The sequence below is a fragment of the Vulpes vulpes genome, chromosome X (genome assembly GCF_048418805.1).
Source record: "Vulpes vulpes isolate BD-2025 chromosome X, VulVul3, whole genome shotgun sequence".
In the NCBI taxonomy this organism is placed as follows: Eukaryota; Metazoa; Chordata; class Mammalia; order Carnivora; family Canidae; genus Vulpes; species Vulpes vulpes.
The window spans coordinates 52,867,571-52,885,111 of record NC_132796.1 but is presented as its reverse complement, the minus strand read 5'-3'; the positions used below and the strand labels follow the sequence as shown (position 1 = coordinate 52,885,111).

The 17,541-nt window shown below is 54.3% G+C and overlaps 1 protein-coding gene across 8 annotated transcripts; it reads left to right on the top strand.

The window, feature by feature from the left end:
• Positions 1-1,883: 1,883 nt before the first annotated feature.
• On the top strand, positions 1,884-17,337 carry ZMYM3 (zinc finger MYM-type containing 3). Of its 8 annotated transcripts, none has more exons than XM_072744379.1 (25): positions 1,884-1,969; positions 3,374-4,059; positions 5,024-5,067; positions 5,391-5,457; positions 5,898-6,192; positions 6,462-6,639; positions 6,991-7,209; positions 7,504-7,654; positions 7,911-8,026; positions 8,209-8,295; positions 8,446-8,596; positions 8,895-9,067; positions 9,278-9,443; positions 10,312-10,409; positions 10,491-10,653; positions 10,942-11,054; positions 11,197-11,371; positions 11,556-11,702; positions 12,142-12,245; positions 12,567-12,735; positions 13,109-13,260; positions 13,752-13,866; positions 14,553-14,807; positions 15,638-15,755; positions 15,875-17,337. In XM_072744379.1, exons 2-25 carry the CDS (start codon positions 3,393-3,395, stop codon positions 16,065-16,067), a joined length of 4,116 nt encoding a protein of 1,371 aa, XP_072600480.1. In that variant the 5' UTR covers positions 1,884-1,969; positions 3,374-3,392; the 3' UTR covers positions 16,068-17,337. The 8 variants fall into 8 exon arrangements, with proteins under 8 accessions (XP_072600480.1, XP_072600478.1, XP_072600477.1 ...); XM_072744377.1 differs by having other exon boundaries at positions 1,892-1,969; positions 5,385-5,457; XM_072744376.1 differs by having other exon boundaries at positions 1,902-1,969; positions 5,385-5,457; positions 10,939-11,054.
• The last annotated feature ends 204 nt before the right edge of the window (positions 17,338-17,541 follow it).

The following is a 17,541-nucleotide window of genomic DNA, read 5'->3' as shown; positions in this document are numbered from 1 at the left end:
CACACCATTATCATGCAAAGCCCATAGTTTACATAGAGTTTACTTTTGGTGTTGTACATTCTATGAGTTTTGATAATGTATGACATGCATCCATCATTATAATAGTACCATACAAAATAGTCTCACTGCCCTAAAGATGGTCTGTGCTGTGCTGCCATTGGTTCTTTTTTTTTTTTTAATGTAACCACATTTTAATGAGTATGTCTGTTGCCTGAATAGAGACAAAAACTGATTTAACCAATCCCGTTACTGGACATTTCTATTGCTTTCTTATCTCTGTTTTAAAGGTGAGAAAACTAAGACCTAGTGACTTGACAAGTGACTTGTCCTAAGTCAACCAGCTAAAAAGTGAGAATTGAGATCAGAATCCTCGTCTACTTCAGGGCCCACATACTTTTTTTTTTTTAAGATTTATTTTTATTTTATGATAGACAGAGAGAGAGACAGACAGGCAGAGGGAGGAGCAGGCTCCATGCCAGGGGTCCGACGCCGGACTCGATCCCGGAACTCCAGGACCACACCCTGGGCCAAAGGCAGGCTCGAAACCGCTGAGCCACCCAGGGATCCCCGGGCCCACATACTTCTATGCAACCACAGTGCCTCTGAATTAGTAATACACAATTTATCCCTCCTCAGTCTGTCCCCCTTCAACTTGAAACCAGGCGTTCTCCACAACCAGACCAGACAAGGATCCAAGCATGTGTTGAGAAGGGCAGGCAATATAAAAGAATGAGGTGGATTAACTGAGGTCGAACAAATGGGGAGGTACAAAGACATAGAAATAAGCAGAAGGTGGGAAATGGGTACACAGAATACCCCTTAAAATCTAAAGGAAGCTGGGTTTCGGAAACCTGAAGGGGAAAACTCTTGCTTTTATCTCTGTATACAGGAGAGAGTAAAGAGAATCTCAAGGCCATGTGGGGAGCCCGGAAAGATTAAGGTGTCTGGGAAAGTGCATGAGACAAGGGAGGATAAAACTCCCTAGGACTATAAGGCTTGGGAGGCTTAATGTGGGAAGGAAGGCCCAGAGCAAAGAGATAAGCTAGAGCAGGCACCGGACAGCAAACCTATGCGTTCCTAAATCCGTGACACGACTCTCCTCTGGCCTAAGCCTCCTCCAGTATCTCAGATACTAAAAGCTCTCCAGCCCTTAGGGGTTGGAAGAGGAAAGTAGGGGGCGGGGACTGCAAAGTGCTCTAACTATAATGGGGACTGAGAAAGGATCCTGGCACACATATTTTTTTAAAAACCGGTAGGCCTAAAGCTAGTGCCCCCTCCCCCTACCCCACTTCTCAAGCTTCACCCTCAGCCACACCCACATGCTAAGGACCATCCGGGAAGGGGGGGGACGGAGGGGGGGGAAAGCGTGTGTGCGCGCGCGCGTGCGTGCTTGTGCCTACGAGAGGCAGAGACAGAATGAGACAAAAAGAGACCCGCAGAGAGAGAGAGAGAGAGAGAGAGAGAGAGAGAAGGAGGAAAGAGACAGGGACAGAAAGAGGGAGGGAGGGAGGGAGGGAGGGAGAGGCACTGAGAGAAAGGAGGAAACGGAGCTATAGGCTTCGGTGAGGAAAACTACTGAAGAGATAACGCAGGGAGCTCCTGCAGGAAGACTCGGGGAGAACATCCCAGAACTTACCCCAAGACCGTTGAGGGAGTGGGGGAGTATCTTTGCTGGGCCTGGTTTTGGGGTCATCAGGCTGTAACGGTTACTGCATAGGCATTGTCACTGAGCCAGAGCCATTTAACCCGCCCTAGGTGGCTGGAGACACCCCACAACTATGACATTCAGAATGGTTAGGGGAGCTCAAGGCTGCAGACAAGGGAAGGAGGGGCACGTGAGGGTTGGGTCCCTGCCTCCCCCTCCAACTCCGCTGTCACTCATTACCCCAACAGTCGCCCAGGGGGCGGGCCCGGGAGAGGTAGGGTTGGGGGGAGGGTAATCTTGGCAGGCGCCTGCTGCATGGCGTAGGTAGGCACTGTTGAGGGGGTGCGGACGCTGGAGGGTTGAACACGAGTGGGAAGCGAAGAGACACGGGGAGGGGGAGGGGGCCGGGAACCATTTGAATGAGAGGAGGGGATCACGGGTAGAGTGGGCTCTAGGAGGTAGGGCGGGCACGGGTGTGACGGGGGGGGGGGTGGTGGCAAGGGGGAGAAGACTCTTGAACCAGGTGAGAGAAGCAGGTGCGTAGATCTATTTTTTGTGGGTTAGTGTACTTGGCCATTCTGTGGAGAGGAGGTGCTGCCTTTCCCGAGGGCGGGCTTCAAAGCTCCGGAGGCTATCTTTTCCTCCTCAAGTAACGGGGCCCCGGGCGGGGGCTCAAGCTCCATCTCCAACGACTACGCTCCACTCCGCAATTTCCAGGCGGCCACTGGGCTGGGAGTCTCGCGCCGGGGGCCGGCGCTGTCTCGCGAGCCCCCTCCATGAGCCAGCCAATGGGGTTGGTTGCTGGCGCCGCCCGCCCGCCTGGTGCAGAGCGCTGGGCGCTGTGAGCGGCGCTGCCATTTAAAGGGGCCGCGACCCCTGTCCCGGCTGCTAGGGAGGGAGGTGGAGAAGGAGCGCGGGGCCGTCGCTGTCTGCAGTTCTAGGCTTGTAGCCGTTACACTAACCCTGCCGCAGGTAGGGGTCGGGCCTGATCAAGCCGAACCGAACCTGCTGGCGGGATCTCGCAGTAGCTGGGGGCGGGGGGTGTCTAAGAAGAGATCGTAGCTCCAAAATGTCTTCCTGTAAATGCCTGAGATGGGGGGTGGGCAACAGGAGAAGGAGGACTAGGGGAGCAATAGGAAGGGGGGACGGGGCTGAGGAAGTGGGCGACCCTGAAAGGTAACTGGGGGGGAGGGGTTAGGAAGGGTAGTTTGTGGGGGCGAAGGAAGGGCTGAGGGAAGACCTTGCTACGCGGGGAGGGGGGGGTGGGGCCAGACAGGGTGGGTAAAGACAGGGGAGCTGGGGGGCTCCAGGGGAGAGGGGAGGGGATAGGAACTGAGACCGCGGGGGTGGGAAAGGCTCTTGGTGCCAAAGGCCCTAGGAGACTCTAAGGGGGCGTTCAGCCCGAGTTGGGGGGGAGTGAAAGGTAAGGGGGGAGGGGAACTGGGAGTTGCAGTGGGGTGGCGGGGACAGGCGGGAGGGTGGAACGACGGACTGCTTGGCGAGTGTGGGCACGGGGCCAGGGCGGGGAACGCCTCTCCCCACAGGGGGCGCTGTATGGGGTGGGGGGAGTGGTCATTCGGACTAAAGCCGATGGAAATGCTTGTCGGTTGTGGTTGGGGCTGTTCCTGAGAAATCAAGTGGATGATGGGGTGTGTCCCAGAACCTATATAAGAAGGAATTCTGGCGAAGACCACCTCTTCTGCCCCCTCTTCTACTCCTAATCTACAGCCCATATCGAGTCATCCTCATGGACCCCAGTGATTTCCCCAGTCCGTTTGACCCATTGACCCTACCAGAGAAGCCCTTGGCTGGAGACCTCCCAGTAGACATGGAATTTGGAGAGGACCTACTGGAATCCCAGACTGCCCCAACTCGAGGATGGGCACCCCCTGGCCCTTCTCCATCCTCAGGAGCCCTGGACCTGCTTGACACCCCCGCTGGCCTGGAAAAAGACCCTGGAGTCCTCGATGGAGCCACTGAGCTGCTGGGGCTGGGGGGGCTGCTTTATAAAGCCCCCTCCCCCCCAGAGGTGGACCACGGTCCTGAGGGGACCCTTGCATGGGATGCAGGAGACCAGACCCTAGAGCCTGGACCAGGGGGCCAGACCCGTGAGGTGGTACCACCTGAGCCAGGGGCTGGGGCAAATCCCTCTTCACCTGAGGGGCTACTAGAGCCTTTGGCTCCAGATTTGCCAATAACACTGCAGTCCCCCCATATTGAAGATGAGGAGACCACCAACGTAGCTACAAGGAGAAGGGGTTCCCCTGGGCAGGAGGAGGAGCTTCCCCAAGGGCAGCCACAGAGCCCAAATGGTCCCCCCAGCCCTTCAATGGGAGAGACTCTGGGGGATGGAATCAACAGTTCTCAGACCAAACCTGGGGGCCCTAGCCCTCCTGCACACCCTTCCTTGCCAGGTAGGTTGCCTAATCAGCTGGAGAATACAGGATGGTGAGAGAGTAGGGATAAGGAGGCCATGGTTGTATGTTTGGAGGAGGAGGAGGAGTGTGGAGGGATGAGAGTAGGGAGATATAGAGAGTATAGAGGAGTTGGGAGTTTGGAAGGGGGTGTGTGGCAAAGATTAAGGAAAGTAGGGGTAGGGAGGCAGCTCAGTGGCTGTGGGAGAGGAATAGGGGTGAGGTTTCAGGGGGTGCGTTGGGAAGAGTGGATTTGTTGGGAGACATTCCCTTTTTCTTACCCCAGTGAGCTGTTGGTGCCAGGGTCCTTCCTTCAGAATTTGGAGAGGACACCCTGCTTCTTGGTGCTAAGATCTTTGCAGCTATTTTGTTCTAGAGGATAGCAGGGTTTCTGGGTTTGATGAATGATAACTGGGTTCTGGAGCCACCAACAGTATAGTGATTTCAGGGGAATGGGAGAAATGCAGAGCCTGGAATTGTGTCTCTGATACAATTCAGAGGGACAGTCTGAACTTGAGAGGCTCTCATTTTCCCCCTGTTCTTCCTCTCCCAGGTTGTGACCAGGGTCTTAGGGCTTATATAACCACCTGAGTCCAGGGGAACCTATCCATACGTTAATCTGTCTTCCCCCTCCCTACATTTGGGTGGTTGCATTTGTTTTTGTTAGTGAACTACAAATTTTCTGATGAAAGATGTGCATTACCTGATTTTACTTAACTTCCAATGATTGGGACAGGCTGGTGGGGAGGCTAGGATTATTTTTTTTTCTTGGAGAATAGCCACCCCCTCCCCTAGTGCAGAGCTCGAGGTAACCCTGAGAGGGGCCCCAAGAAGCCACAGGCACTTGAGTTTTCCCTTTCAGTTCTGAGCAAGTCTTTCCCCAGGAATGGAGGCAGAGGTTGGGCCAGGGAGGGAATAGTGAGGGCAAGCTCAAGATTTAGGCTGTTTTCTGCTTCCTTTGCAGGAGACGGCCTGACTGGGAAGGCGAGTGAGAAGCCGCCTGAAAGGGTGAGGGGGGAGGGGATTGGAAGGAGTCTGGTTCCCCCTATAGCTCTGGGAAGGACAGACCTTTCATTTTCCCTCCCAGATGTTGTTCTATGGAGGGTGCGTGTGAGGAGAGTTAGGAAGAGGGAGGGAGCTCTTATGTCTCCTGCTTCTTAAGGAGAAAGTCCAGCCTCCTTTTCTTCCCTCCTCCTAAGGGCTGGGCCAAGGGTCCCTATTCTCCTTTCCTCCTCCCATCTCTGTACTCCCCCCACCCTGCACTAGTGCAGCAGGCCCTTTAGCCTGCCCCTGGTGTCAGCTTTCCTCCCTCCCGTGTTTCTAAGGTACAGAAGAGAAGCGAGCGCGTTAGAAGAGTAGAGCCTCCAAAACCTGAGGTTGTGGATTCCACTGAGAGCAGTGAGTAGGACTTGAGGAAGTGTGACTATGTGGGATGTGGCGGGCCACAGATCCCCTGGTTCCTGTGGTGCTGCGCCCTGCAGAGTGTGAAGTGCCTGTCTCTGCCGTGGGTTGGCACGGGAACCAGGGGCAGTAGGGGAAATTGAAAACAACAGCAGCGAGAATGGAGTTTCCTGTTTCAGCTGAGCCATCCCTGTCTCAGAGTCTTCTCACTCAGAGCCCTCCCATGCCCTTCTCAGGAGATCCTGGAGTTAACTGAGGGAGAGTGACACCAGTGGCTTGAGATACCAGTGTAATGGGCGTGGGGGTGGAAAGGCAGGACCCGGGGGATGGGGAATCACTTGGGGACCCGGTATCAGCTGAGCTACCTGTGGCTGGGGGACGGCCAGAGACCTGGTCCAGCAGCCTTTGCTCCCTGCCCCCTCTCCCCACCTCCTCAGTTCCAGTGTCAGATGAGGATTCTGATGCCATGGTAGATGACCCCAACGATGAGGACTTTGTGCCATTCCGGCCCCGGCGTTCCCCTCGCATGTCCCTACGCTCAAGCGTGGCACAGAGGGCCGGGCGCTCTGCGGTAGGCGCCAAGATGACCTGTGCGCATTGCCGGACGCCACTGCAGAAGGGCCAGACTGCCTACCAGCGCAAGGGGCTGCCTCAGCTTTTCTGCTCTTCATCCTGTCTCACCACTTTCTCTAAGAAGCCTTCGGGCAAAAAGACCTGTACCTTCTGCAAGAAGTATGTGAAGGCCCCAGGTGTGGGGAGGGCGAGGGAGCAGGCTGAGAATATTGGGTGAGGCAGAGACCATATTGGCAAGAGCCTAGCAGAGCAGAACTGGGAGAGAGGCAGTGGAGGGAGCCTCCCCACCAGAGTAGAGAATATTTGGGGCCCCATTGTGGTCATTGGTCCCCCAACACCCAATCCCCAGCCCCCAGGAGGGATGGGAGTTGATGAAAGGAAAGGGTGGTGCCTAGTGAATGAATACTGAAACCTGTTACCACCTCCAGGGAGATCTGGAACACCAAGGACTCCGTTGTGGCACAGACTGGTTCAGGAGGCTCCTTCCATGAGTTTTGTACATCTGTCTGTCTCTCCCTGTACGAGGCCCAGCAGCAGCGCCCAATCCCCCAGTCTGGGGATCCCGCTGATGCCACTCGCTGCAGCATATGCCAGAAGACTGGAGAGGTGAGGAAGCTCGATGGGGGCTGATTTGCAGAGCCTGGCTAGCCCTGACCTGCCCCTGCACTCCTGGGGCTGCAGGGGCCAGGCCCTGTGGAAGAGGGGAGTGGGGAGGAGAGGCAGCCATCATGAGGGAGCATATTCGAGGATAGAGCTTCTCCAGGATGTATGCAGCCGGCCTTCCTTGCCTCCTGGGACCTCACCATCAAGTCGGCAGCCTGATGTGCAGGTTGGGGGGTCCCTGGGCCCACTGTCTGCTGTGAAGGTGTAGGGTGAGGCGGGGTGGGCCATCCTTGCTTTGGGGTGGGTGGTGGTGCCCAGGCCCTAGCTCAAGGTGTGCATGTGTGTGTATGGCAGGTCCTGCACGAGGTCAGCAATGGCAGCGTGGTGCACCGGCTCTGCAGCGACTCTTGCTTCTCCAAATTCCGCGCCAACAAGGGACTGAAAACCAACTGTTGTGACCAGTGCGGGGCTTACATCTATACCAAGACCGGGAGCCCTGGCCCTGAGCTCCTCTTCCACGAGGGCCAACAAAAGCGGTTCTGCAACACAACCTGCTTGGGGGCGTACAAGAAGGTGGGGCCGAGGGAGTAGTTTGTTAGAGGGCTGTGGAAGGGGGTGCGGTTCCCGGGTGACGAATAAAGGTGCCTGATAGGGTCGAGGGTTGGGAGGAATAAAACAAATAAAGGGGGCTTCAATTGTATCTGTTATGTTTTATTTTTGAAGCTGGCTGGTGGACACACAGGTCTTTGTTATATCATCACCTATACTTTTTTTTGTATGCCTGAAATCTTTCATGTTTTACCAAATTTCACAAATAAAAGTGAAGGGACAAATCCAGCCTCAGCCTCTCCTTCCCCATCCTCACAGAAAAACACACGTGTGTACCCATGTGTCTGGTGCAAGACCCTCTGTAAGAACTTTGAGATGCTATCACATGTGGATCGTAATGGCAAGACCAGCTTGTTCTGTTCCCTGTGCTGTACCACCTCTTACAAAGTGAAGCAGGCAGGGCTCACTGGTAGGTGCAAAGCCCTCTTCTCTGAGACCCCTGCTGGCCTTCCTTCTACCTCCCATACTCCCCTCTTCTAAAGTAATCCCTGCCACCCGACCTCAGCCCCGGGCCACATCTTCCCGTGGGTTTCCTGTTCCACCTCTGCCCTGCCTTACACCTTCTGTGTGCTCTCTCTTTCTCTCTCTGTCTCTCTCTTTCTGTCTCTCTCTCTCTCTGTCTCTCTCTCTGTCTCTCTCTCTCCCCCTTTCTCTCTGTGCCCCAGGCCCTCCCCGACCCTGCAGCTTCTGCCGCCGCAGCCTCTCTGACCCCTGTTACTACAACAAGGTTGATCGCACAGTCTACCAATTCTGCAGCCCCAGCTGCTGGACCAAGTTCCAGGTACTCCAAACCCTGGACCAGGGATTAAAGAAGGGTGTGGTGACAGAGAATGGGGATGAGAGAATTGGGGTAGGTAGCCCTGGGCAGAGCAAAGAACAAGCCCTACCCACTCCCCTCACCCTTCCCCGCCACCACCACCACCACCACCACACACCTCCCTTACTTGTCTTCCTTCCCTCCAGCGCACAAGCCCCGAGGGGGGCATTCATCTGAGCTGTCACTACTGCCACAGCCTCTTCAGTGGCAAGCCTGAGGTCTTGGACTGGCAGGTAAGACCCCCGCACATCCCCCGCCCCGCAACAATGATGTCTGGCCTGGCCACACCACCAGACATCTGTCTGAAGGGCTCTTTCCACTTGGCTATCACCAGACCCAGATGTCACAGCTCTATTCTCCCTGCCCCTGTGCCCTCATCTCAGGACCAGGTGTTCCAGTTCTGCTGCCGGGATTGCTGTGAGGACTTCAAGCGGCTTCGGGGTGTGGTGTCCCAGTGTGAGCACTGCCGGCAGGAGAAACTCCTGCATGAGAAACTCCGATTCAGTGGGGTGGAGAAGAGCTTCTGCAGCGAAGGTAAGGAGGTGGGGAAGGGGCAGAGAGCCCTGTAACCTCACTCCTCTCCCACGGACTGGGCAGGGAAGGGAGGGCTCGAAGTGTGGCCTGTGGGGCACATTCTGGGCACATTCTGCTCAGAATGCACTCCTCTTCCCCTCCCATCTCCTCTGCTCCCCTCCCCTCCGTGTCCATCCAGAGGCTTTGGGCTCGAGAGGCTGTGGGAGCTTTTACTTGGACCACCTTGAGAAGGTGGGGTCTCACGGGGCCCTAGGTGATCTCTGTGTCTCTGGACTCCTCCCTCTTGCCCTCTTTCCAGGCTGTGTGCTGCTGTACAAACAGGACTTCACTAAGAAGCTGGGGCTGTGCTGTATCACTTGTACTTACTGCTCCCAGACCTGCCAACGCGGGGTTACCGAGCAACTGGATGGCAGCACCTGGGACTTCTGCAGCGAGGACTGCAAGAGCAAGTACCTGCTGTGGTACTGCAAGGTGAGGGGTGTGGTGCGTCAGAGAGGGGGACAAGGGCAGCAGGAAGCAGGGGCTGTAGCACTGACATGGGGGAGGTGAGTGGGCCCATCTTCAGGGAGGGGGCTCCAGCCGGCCCATCTCCCAAGGGGAGCAGCATGGCTTCTCCTTGGGGCCAAGGGCCCAGAACATTTTAAGCAGGCAGATCTGACCGTGTCCCATCGACACCCCCAGGCTGCTCGGTGCCATGCCTGTAAGCGCCAGGGGAAGCTGCTGGAGACCATCCACTGGCGCGGACAGATCCGTCATTTCTGCAACCAACAGTGTCTGCTGCGCTTTTACAGCCAGCAGAACCAACCCAATCTGGATACCCAGAGTGGGCCTGAGAGCCTTCTGAACAGTGAGTCCTAGGCAGCGGGTGGGGGTGGCACACTCTGTTAGAACCGGCCTGGACCCTTCTGACCCTGGGCCTGGCCCCTCTTTTCTTCCACTCATGATTACATCTCATCCTTGGCCAGAGCTCCTGGTACTGTGGTCTCTTGTAGCTTCTGGATGGTGCAGCTACTAGGGGGAGCCTTGTTTGAAGGTTCTTAGAGTTTGAGTCTACTGTGTCTCTATCAAGGATGTGTTTTAGGGAATGAACCCACCCAGGTGGAATGGGGGATGTGGCCACCGTAGTTAGTTGTCCGAGAGAAGGGAGCATCAGCATGAGCTCTACCTTTAGAGAGACTGAAGACCATTGTTTCTAGAAGGTTACCTCAGCCCCTCCACTGCTTCGGGGGGATTAAGCTTTTGAGGGTCATCTGCGTGGAAGGTCTTAAATTGTGAGTTCTTGGGGAAACTATTTTTTGGTCTTCTTGGCAGCCAGGAGCAAAGAATCTTCTTGGCCCCCATTGCTGGGGCCCAGAAAAGACTAGATCTGGGCTGGCAAGGAGGGGATTTTCTAGGTATCCATTTGCATTTAGTGCAGCTCTTAATGGAGCTCTCCTGGAACAGGGGAGGAGAACTGAGAGCAAGGTCCCCAGATGAAAGCATTCATCTGTTGTTGTTGTTTTTTAAAGATTTTATTTATTTATTTGAGAGAGAGAGAGAGAAAGAGAAAAGTAACAGCAGGGGGAGGGGCAGAGGGAGAGGGAGAAGCAGACTCCCCACTGAGCAGGGAGCCTACTGAGGGGCTTGATCCCAGGGCCCGGGATCATGACCTGAGCCAAAGGCAGACGATCAATTGACTGAGCCATCCAGGCGCCCCTATCTGTTTTGATCTATAGGTCATTCGTCTGAGTCAAAGCCCCAGACACCGTCTCAAACCAAAGTGGAGAACAGCAATACAGTGAAGACCCCAGAGGAAAATGGGAATCTGGGCAAGGTCAGGGCCAAAGCCGAGGGGTTGGATGGCCTCAGAAGAAAGTTTGGTGAGTTGGCAGCACTGACATTCCTGTCTCTGCAGATCCCTGCAAAGACCCGAACGTCTCCTACTGCTTCCACCCCTCCTCCACCCCCACCGCCCCCAGCAACACCCCGCAAAAACAAAGCTGCCATGTGTAAGCCACTGATGCAGAATCGGGGGGTTTCCTGCAAGGTGGAGATGAAGTCCAAAGGGAGTCAAACAGGTGAGCTGGGGTACCTAGACATCGTGGGCTGTGCATTCTGTAGTCCTAGGTCTCCAGTCCTGTGCTCAGGAACCAGATAAAGGTTTTTTTTTTTTTAAGGTGGCTGAGGTATGGTGCATATAGTTGTCCTAGATCCATAGAGTTATCTCTCAACCTTTGGTGCGAGGGCAGGTTTGTCACGCTGAGTGGGTGTTAGAGCTTTTTGGGGCAACGAGCAAGCATCAGGTCCCAGGCCAGCTGTGATAGATCTGGCAGGGGCTCTGAGCAGACCCCCTCTCTTGTCAGCAGAAGAGTGGAAGCCCCAGGTGATTGTGCTGCCCATCCCAGTGCCCATCTTCGTGCCAGTGCCTATGCATCTGTACTGCCAGAAAGTCCCGGTGCCTTTCTCAATGCCCATCCCGGTAATTCTTCCTGCCCTTCGGCCGCGGTTTTTTCTACTCACTTCAGGACCAAGACCTACCCTCCTCCACACTCTGCCAGCTGCCCCCACCCACCACCTGCCGCTGCCGGTTATTGGTGGCTAGTTGGAATGTGTGCCTCCAGGTACCCGTGCCCATGTTCCTACCCACTACCTTGGAGAGCACAGACAAGATTGTGGAGACCATCGAGGAGCTGAAGGTGAAGATCCCTTCCAACCCCTTGGAGGCCGACATCCTGGCTATGGCAGAAATGATTGCAGAGGCTGAGGAGTTAGACAAGGCCTCATCTGACCTTTGTGGTATGCCATGGATGGTGGTAATGAGGGACACAGGGTGCTACCAGTCTTTCTCAGCCTCAGGGGGTGGAGCGTGGTGATCATGGTGCCTTCCCGGGACTAGGGAGTAGTTGGGAGCAGCCCCTGAAGGCCTGTGACATCACTGGGTAGGAGTTGCGGTGATTAAGCCACCTTCTCCGCCTCCCAGATCTTGTGAGCAACCAGAGTGCAGAGGGGCTTCTGGAAGACTGTGACCTGTTTGGGCCAGCTCGAGATGATGTCCTAGCCATGGCCGTCAAGATGGCCAATGTCTTGGATGAGCCTGGGCAAGATTTGGAGGCGGACTTCCCCAAGAGTAAGTAGAATGCAAAGTGTGTCCAGTGAATACAGTAGCATTCTGTGCCATCAGGCGACCTGAGCATGACCTTAAACAGTGCTCTTTGTGACCTGGGGCCGAAAGGCTCTCCTGGGGACTTACTGCAACAGGTACTGACAGGTATGCCATTTTACAGTTGGGTCTTGCACTTCTCTTCAGTCATGGTAAGGCATAGAACCTAAAACTTACCATCTTACCCATGTTTAAGTGTGCAGCTCAGTAGTGTTATGAACACTCCCATCGTCATGAGTTTTGGTGTTTGTGTGCCCCTGAGCGTGTTCTTGGGATGACTTTGCTGGTTCTTCTTGCAGACCGTGAAGCTGTGTAGGAGGCTCACCTCCAGGTGGGCAAGTGGGAGGCTCACCTCTGGGTTGAGATCTTAAAAATTGAATTTCTTCTTCCTTTTCTCTCTTCACAGATCCTTTGGACATTAACCCTAGTGTAGACTTCCTGTTTGATTGTGGCCTTGTAGGGCCCGAGGATGTGTCTGCTGAACAAGATCTTCCCCGCACCATGAGGAAGGTGAGGGTTGGGGTGCTGGATCCACCAAAGAGGGGAGGAGGCTCAAAGAGCTTGGGAGAGGATCTCATAGCCAAGCCAGCAGCCTTAGTTTGACTGCCCTGGCCTCCGTTCTCTACCATCATGAGAACCAAGAAATAGCCAAACTTTCTCTTTCCCCAGTTCACGAGGTCACCAGGGCTGTTTCTGGGGCTCTGTGCTCTGGAGGCTGGCTGTGCTCTTACACCAATCCCCAGCTTCCCTGGTGGTCCACGCTATCCTAACTAGCTTCCATGGTGCCTGGGCCTTGCCTCAGTCACGCCTCTCTTCTCTCTCCCCGTCCAGGGTCAAAAGCGGCTGGTGCTTTCAGAGAGCTGTTCCCGGGACTCCATGAGCAGCCAGCCTAGCTGTACTGGACTCAACTACTCATACGGTGTCAATGCTTGGAAGTGCTGGGTACAGTCAAAGTATGCCAATGGAGAAACAAGCAAGGGGGATGAGCTGCGTTTTGGCCGTAAGTACCGGGGCAGAGAGGGTGGAAGTGGAGGAAGGTACCCTATGGGGAGGAGAGTGGGGAGAGGAAGAGGAGGGCCAGTGCTGTGATTCAGCTGAGGACATAAGAGTGTCTAGAGGATAAGGCTGTGACCACCCAAGGATATCCTGTGAAGATGGGGAAAAGCTGGAGTTATAGAATAAGGGGAGAGGCCATCTAGGTTTCAAGGCTGAGGGCTTTTTTTTCCTCTTTCTTTTTATTTTTCTTTGAGATTGATGGGTTTGTTCTGGAGCTGGATGTGACTAAGGGATGAAAGGATTAACAATGGAGCTAAGTGCAATTCTCCATGTGCAATTTTCTTAATCCCATCCACCTCTATTGCATATCACTGCAGCCAAACCTATGCGTATCAAAGAGGATATTCTGGCCTGCTCAGCTGCTGAACTCAACTATGGTCTGGCCCAGTTTGTGAGAGAGATCACTCGACCCAATGGTGAACGATATGAACCTGATAGTATCTACTATCTGTGTCTTGGCATCCAACAGGTACCCCTTCCACACCGCCTAACTTGCCATCATTCTCCACAGAGGAGGCAGGGTCCCACCAGAAATGATTCTGTCCCACTCCCTGTTCCTCACACTGTATCTTACCCTGAGCAGGCCCCCTCGGTAATCCTCAGACCCATCCTACAAAGGGAAGGATGGGTAGAGCCAGGTTTCTTGAGTCGGGTGGTGGTGGTGATGGTTAGTTCCCACTGAGAGAGGTGGGCTGTGCATTGTGTGACGGAGGGGGGCTGGGCTGGTGAAGAACCAGCTCTGACACATCTCCAAACTCCCTCCTCTTCTAGCAAGGCCCCAGTACCTCAGAGTGGTGGGTGTCCTCAGGAAAGAACATTCTGGGTCCGATAACCAAGCAGCTGTTTCTCCCACTGCCTCCTCATCACCAAGGGCGCCATGCCTGGGGCCTTCAGCATCATGTCTTTCCTCTAGAACCTAGAGTCTAGCTTTTGTATGTATGTCTGGTTTTCTTTCTTCAGTACTTGCTGGAAAATAACCGAATGGTGAATATTTTCACGGACCTTTACTACCTGACTTTCGTTCAAGAACTCAACAAGTCTCTGAGCACTTGGCAGCCCACACTCCTCCCCAACAGTAAGGGACAGAGACATAGCAACCCCTATGCCCTTTCCTCCACAGTTTTTCAATATGCCATTCCAAGGGTTCCTGGGTTCCTTGGTCTGCCACTCTTTACAAAGGGTCGGAGGGGAGGAGTTATATACCAGAGGCCTCAGGGTTTAGAGCTAAAGGAGCCAGAGCCCCCATCCTTGGATGTGACTTAGGTCTAAAGAGCCTATCTCTGGGTCTGAAAAAGGTGGCCTAGGTTTGGTTGGTAAGTGAGGAAAGAAAAGAAGGCATTGTGGGACCACTCGAGATTTACATCTACCTGCCTATAACTTGAGGGTGATGCGAGAGGCCCCAAATGCAGGTGGAAACCATGAAAAAATCCAGTTTGGGTTGCCTAGGTAGTTCATTCAGTTAGATGTCCAACTCTTGATCTCAGCTCAGGTCTTGATCTCAGGGTCGTGAGTTCAAGCCCAGCGTTGGACTCCACCTCCATGCTGGACGTACAGCCTACTTATAAAGAAAAAAAAATCCAGTTCTGTCTCTACTCTAGCAGAGTATGGGGGAGGGGCTCTTACATGCAGTGGCCACTTACCTAAAGGGTACAGCATGGGAAATGCTTGTGAGCGGGTTATCCGGGGTCAGAAGTGGCTGGGTGTGGGTGGTGGTCCAGTCACTATCACTTCTCACTGGCCCCTTCCCCTTGACTGTTGCAGATACTGTGTTCTCCCGGGTGGAGGAAGAGCACCTCTGGGAGTGCAAGCAACTGGGGGTCTACTCGCCCTTTGTCCTCCTCAACACCCTCATGTTCTTCAACACTAAGTTTTTTGGGCTGCAGACAGCGGAGGAACACATGCAGCTCTCTTTCACCAATGTGGTCCGCCAGTCCCGCAAGTGTACCACCCCCCGGGGTACCACCAAGGTGGTGAGCATCCGCTACTACGCCCCGGTCCGCCAGAGAAAAGGGCGAGGTATGAGGCTGTGCCCACCCCCTTATCCCTGCCTGCTCTCTGCTCCCATGCTACACCATCCCCACCAGCTTGGCCCACTCCTTTGCTTCCCTACCCTTCCGTCCCTGGTCCCCATGTTCACAGAGCCAGTATGAACAGCTGGCCCTGCCACCTGCCCCAGCAGTGGCTCTTGCATAAATAGGAGGTCGCTCAGCTGCCTGTTTCCTGGCTTTCCTCAGTTCAAGGTCATTTACTTTTTCTGGGGGCAGGTGGTGTGGCCAAGGGAAGCTAGGTAGGAAAGCTGTTGGGTGTGTTTGGCTGTGGGGGAGAGCTGCCAGTGTGCAGAAGAGGCTCTCCATTGTTCTTTGGGCATGGCAGAGACTGCACCTTGATTTCCATTCTGGCCCTGGAGTGCCATGCCATCTGAGAGCAGTTTCCAAGGTCCCTGCTTTGGACCCGAGCTTCCACTGGGGTTCCACTGGGACTCATGTGCTGGGGCTGGCACTGTTGCTACTTCTCTATCCTGGAAGGTCAGCCTGGCCTTGCTGGCAGGGCCTGTCTTATGAGCATGTGTGCATAACTTCTGAGGTGACTTCTTTAGGAAATCAATTTGGGAGAGATTATAAAGAGAGGCTTTGGTGGTGAGAACCAGGGAGGCCTGCAGAGCAAACCCCTCACCCCTACAGAATGTCTGCTTGGTGTGGGGAGACTGACCGACTACTTCTGCCTTTATTTCTCTTTGAGGCTGTATTTGGTGTCCTCAGGCCTTCTGTGCCCTGGACCATGCTCTTGGAGTGGTGGTTTTTGCCACTGCACTTTTGATGACTCTGGGTCATTTGCCTCCTCTGTAGACACGGGTCCTGGGAAACGGAAGAGAGAAGATGAAGCCCCTATCTTAGAGCAGCGTGAGAACCGCATGAATCCCCTCCGCTGCCCTGTCAAGTTCTATGAATTCTATCTCTCGAAATGGTGAGTTGGAGGGTTTGCAGGAATGGCATCAGCATGGGGACTCCAGGGGTCCGCCTTGCCCTGGTATTGATCTCTATCCTACCACCCCTCCCCCACCCCCACTGTCCTTACCATTGCAGTCCTGAAAGCCTCCGGACTCGCAACGATGTCTTCTACCTGCAACCTGAGCGGTCCTGCATCGCTGAGTCACCTCTCTGGTATTCTGTCATCCCCATGGACCGCAGCATGTTGGAGAGTATGCTCAACCGCATTCTGGCTGTGCGTGAGATTTATGAGGAGCTGGGTCGTCCTGGGGAGGAAGACCTTGACTGAGCCCGTGTGCTATCCATGTCCGTCTCTCACACCAGTATCTGTCCTGGGACGCGTCCCACAGGGCGACTGGCCCAGGAACCAATGCTACTCATTCTGAGGGGCCTCGACTGCCCTCATCCATTCCCTGCCCTCCCTAGGAACCCCTGGCTTTTACCTTCATCCATGCCACTTGACAACCACAGGGCCCCAGTCCTCTGTACTCTGGGGCTGGGCTCCCAGTGATGGGCAAAACGCGGCGAGGCCATTTTCTTTATGCTTCAGAGCAAACCCCTTCTCCTGGGGCCAGACCCTGGATAGGGGGTTACTAGCTCTGGTGATCCTGTTGGCTTTGGGTTTCCTGACCAATCCCGCATAGGTAAAGCTCCCCAGTTCCTAGGTGTGGCCAAGGGAAGAGCCCAGCTGCCTTTTCTGCCTGTGTCCACTGCTTTCTCTACTCTTCTCTGGTACCATGCTGAAGGGTCTTATATGAATGATCTGAAAGAAACTCTGAAAGTGATGAGGGGACCATCTACCTAAAACACAGAGCTTATTAGATCATCTTCCCCTCCCATAAGATAACTGGTGGTTGGAACCCCCTCCCCACCCCTGCAAGCACCAAGCCTTGGTGCTGCAAGTTTAAAAAAAAAACAAACTTCTGAATGCTTTCTTTTCCTTAAAGGCAGAAAATGACTCTAAGTACGGAGAGCTGACTCCTGTCCCCTTGGTTTATGTGTTTGTCTCTCTCTGCCATCTTAGGTTGGCATGAGCCATGATGTCAACATGCTTAGCCCCCCTTCTGTAACTGCCTCCCTTTAGTTCAGTGGACAGAGTTTCCCAAGGCAAAAACTACCTTCTGATCTGGACTGGGGCTGGGTGCCCCACCCTTGTTCCTCCCCCATCGTTAAGAGCCAGGCCAAGCCTATGGGGGCCCCAGGTCATGCAGGATGGGATCTGTGGTCAAAGGATGGGTGAGGAGCTGTGGGCAGGGGTCCTGCCCCCACTGCCTCCATCTCTCTTCCCCATCTTGCCTTTGTAGCTCCAGAAAACTGTTAGTGTCCAGCAAAGGGGGTACCCAGTTCTTTCCCTGTGGCTTTGCTGTTCCCCTGCCTCCTTTTTGTGTTTTTATAACTGTCACCAGTTTAGCCACTGTTTAAATTGTATATATTGTTCTGAGGCGTCTGGCCTATCCCTTCAGTGAGCCATGCCCACCCTTGTGTTGTAGTGAGAAGCTGTTGTCATGACTAACCTTCTGTCTCTGGAATTGTTTGTTTCAAATAAAGAATTAAAATTGTCTTTTGCCTTCTCTGGGCGAGGGAGAGCAGTGTTTGGAGGCATGAGGGATATGGAGGACCAAGGCCAGACAGCCTCAAAGCTCTCGAGGGGTGAAGAAGTGAGGTGTCCCGCCCCAGTTTAAGAATCATTTGTACCTGCCTCACTGAATGAATCCACTAGGGAGATGGTCCTCTTTAAGTTTTCAAGTACTTAAAGGGAAAAA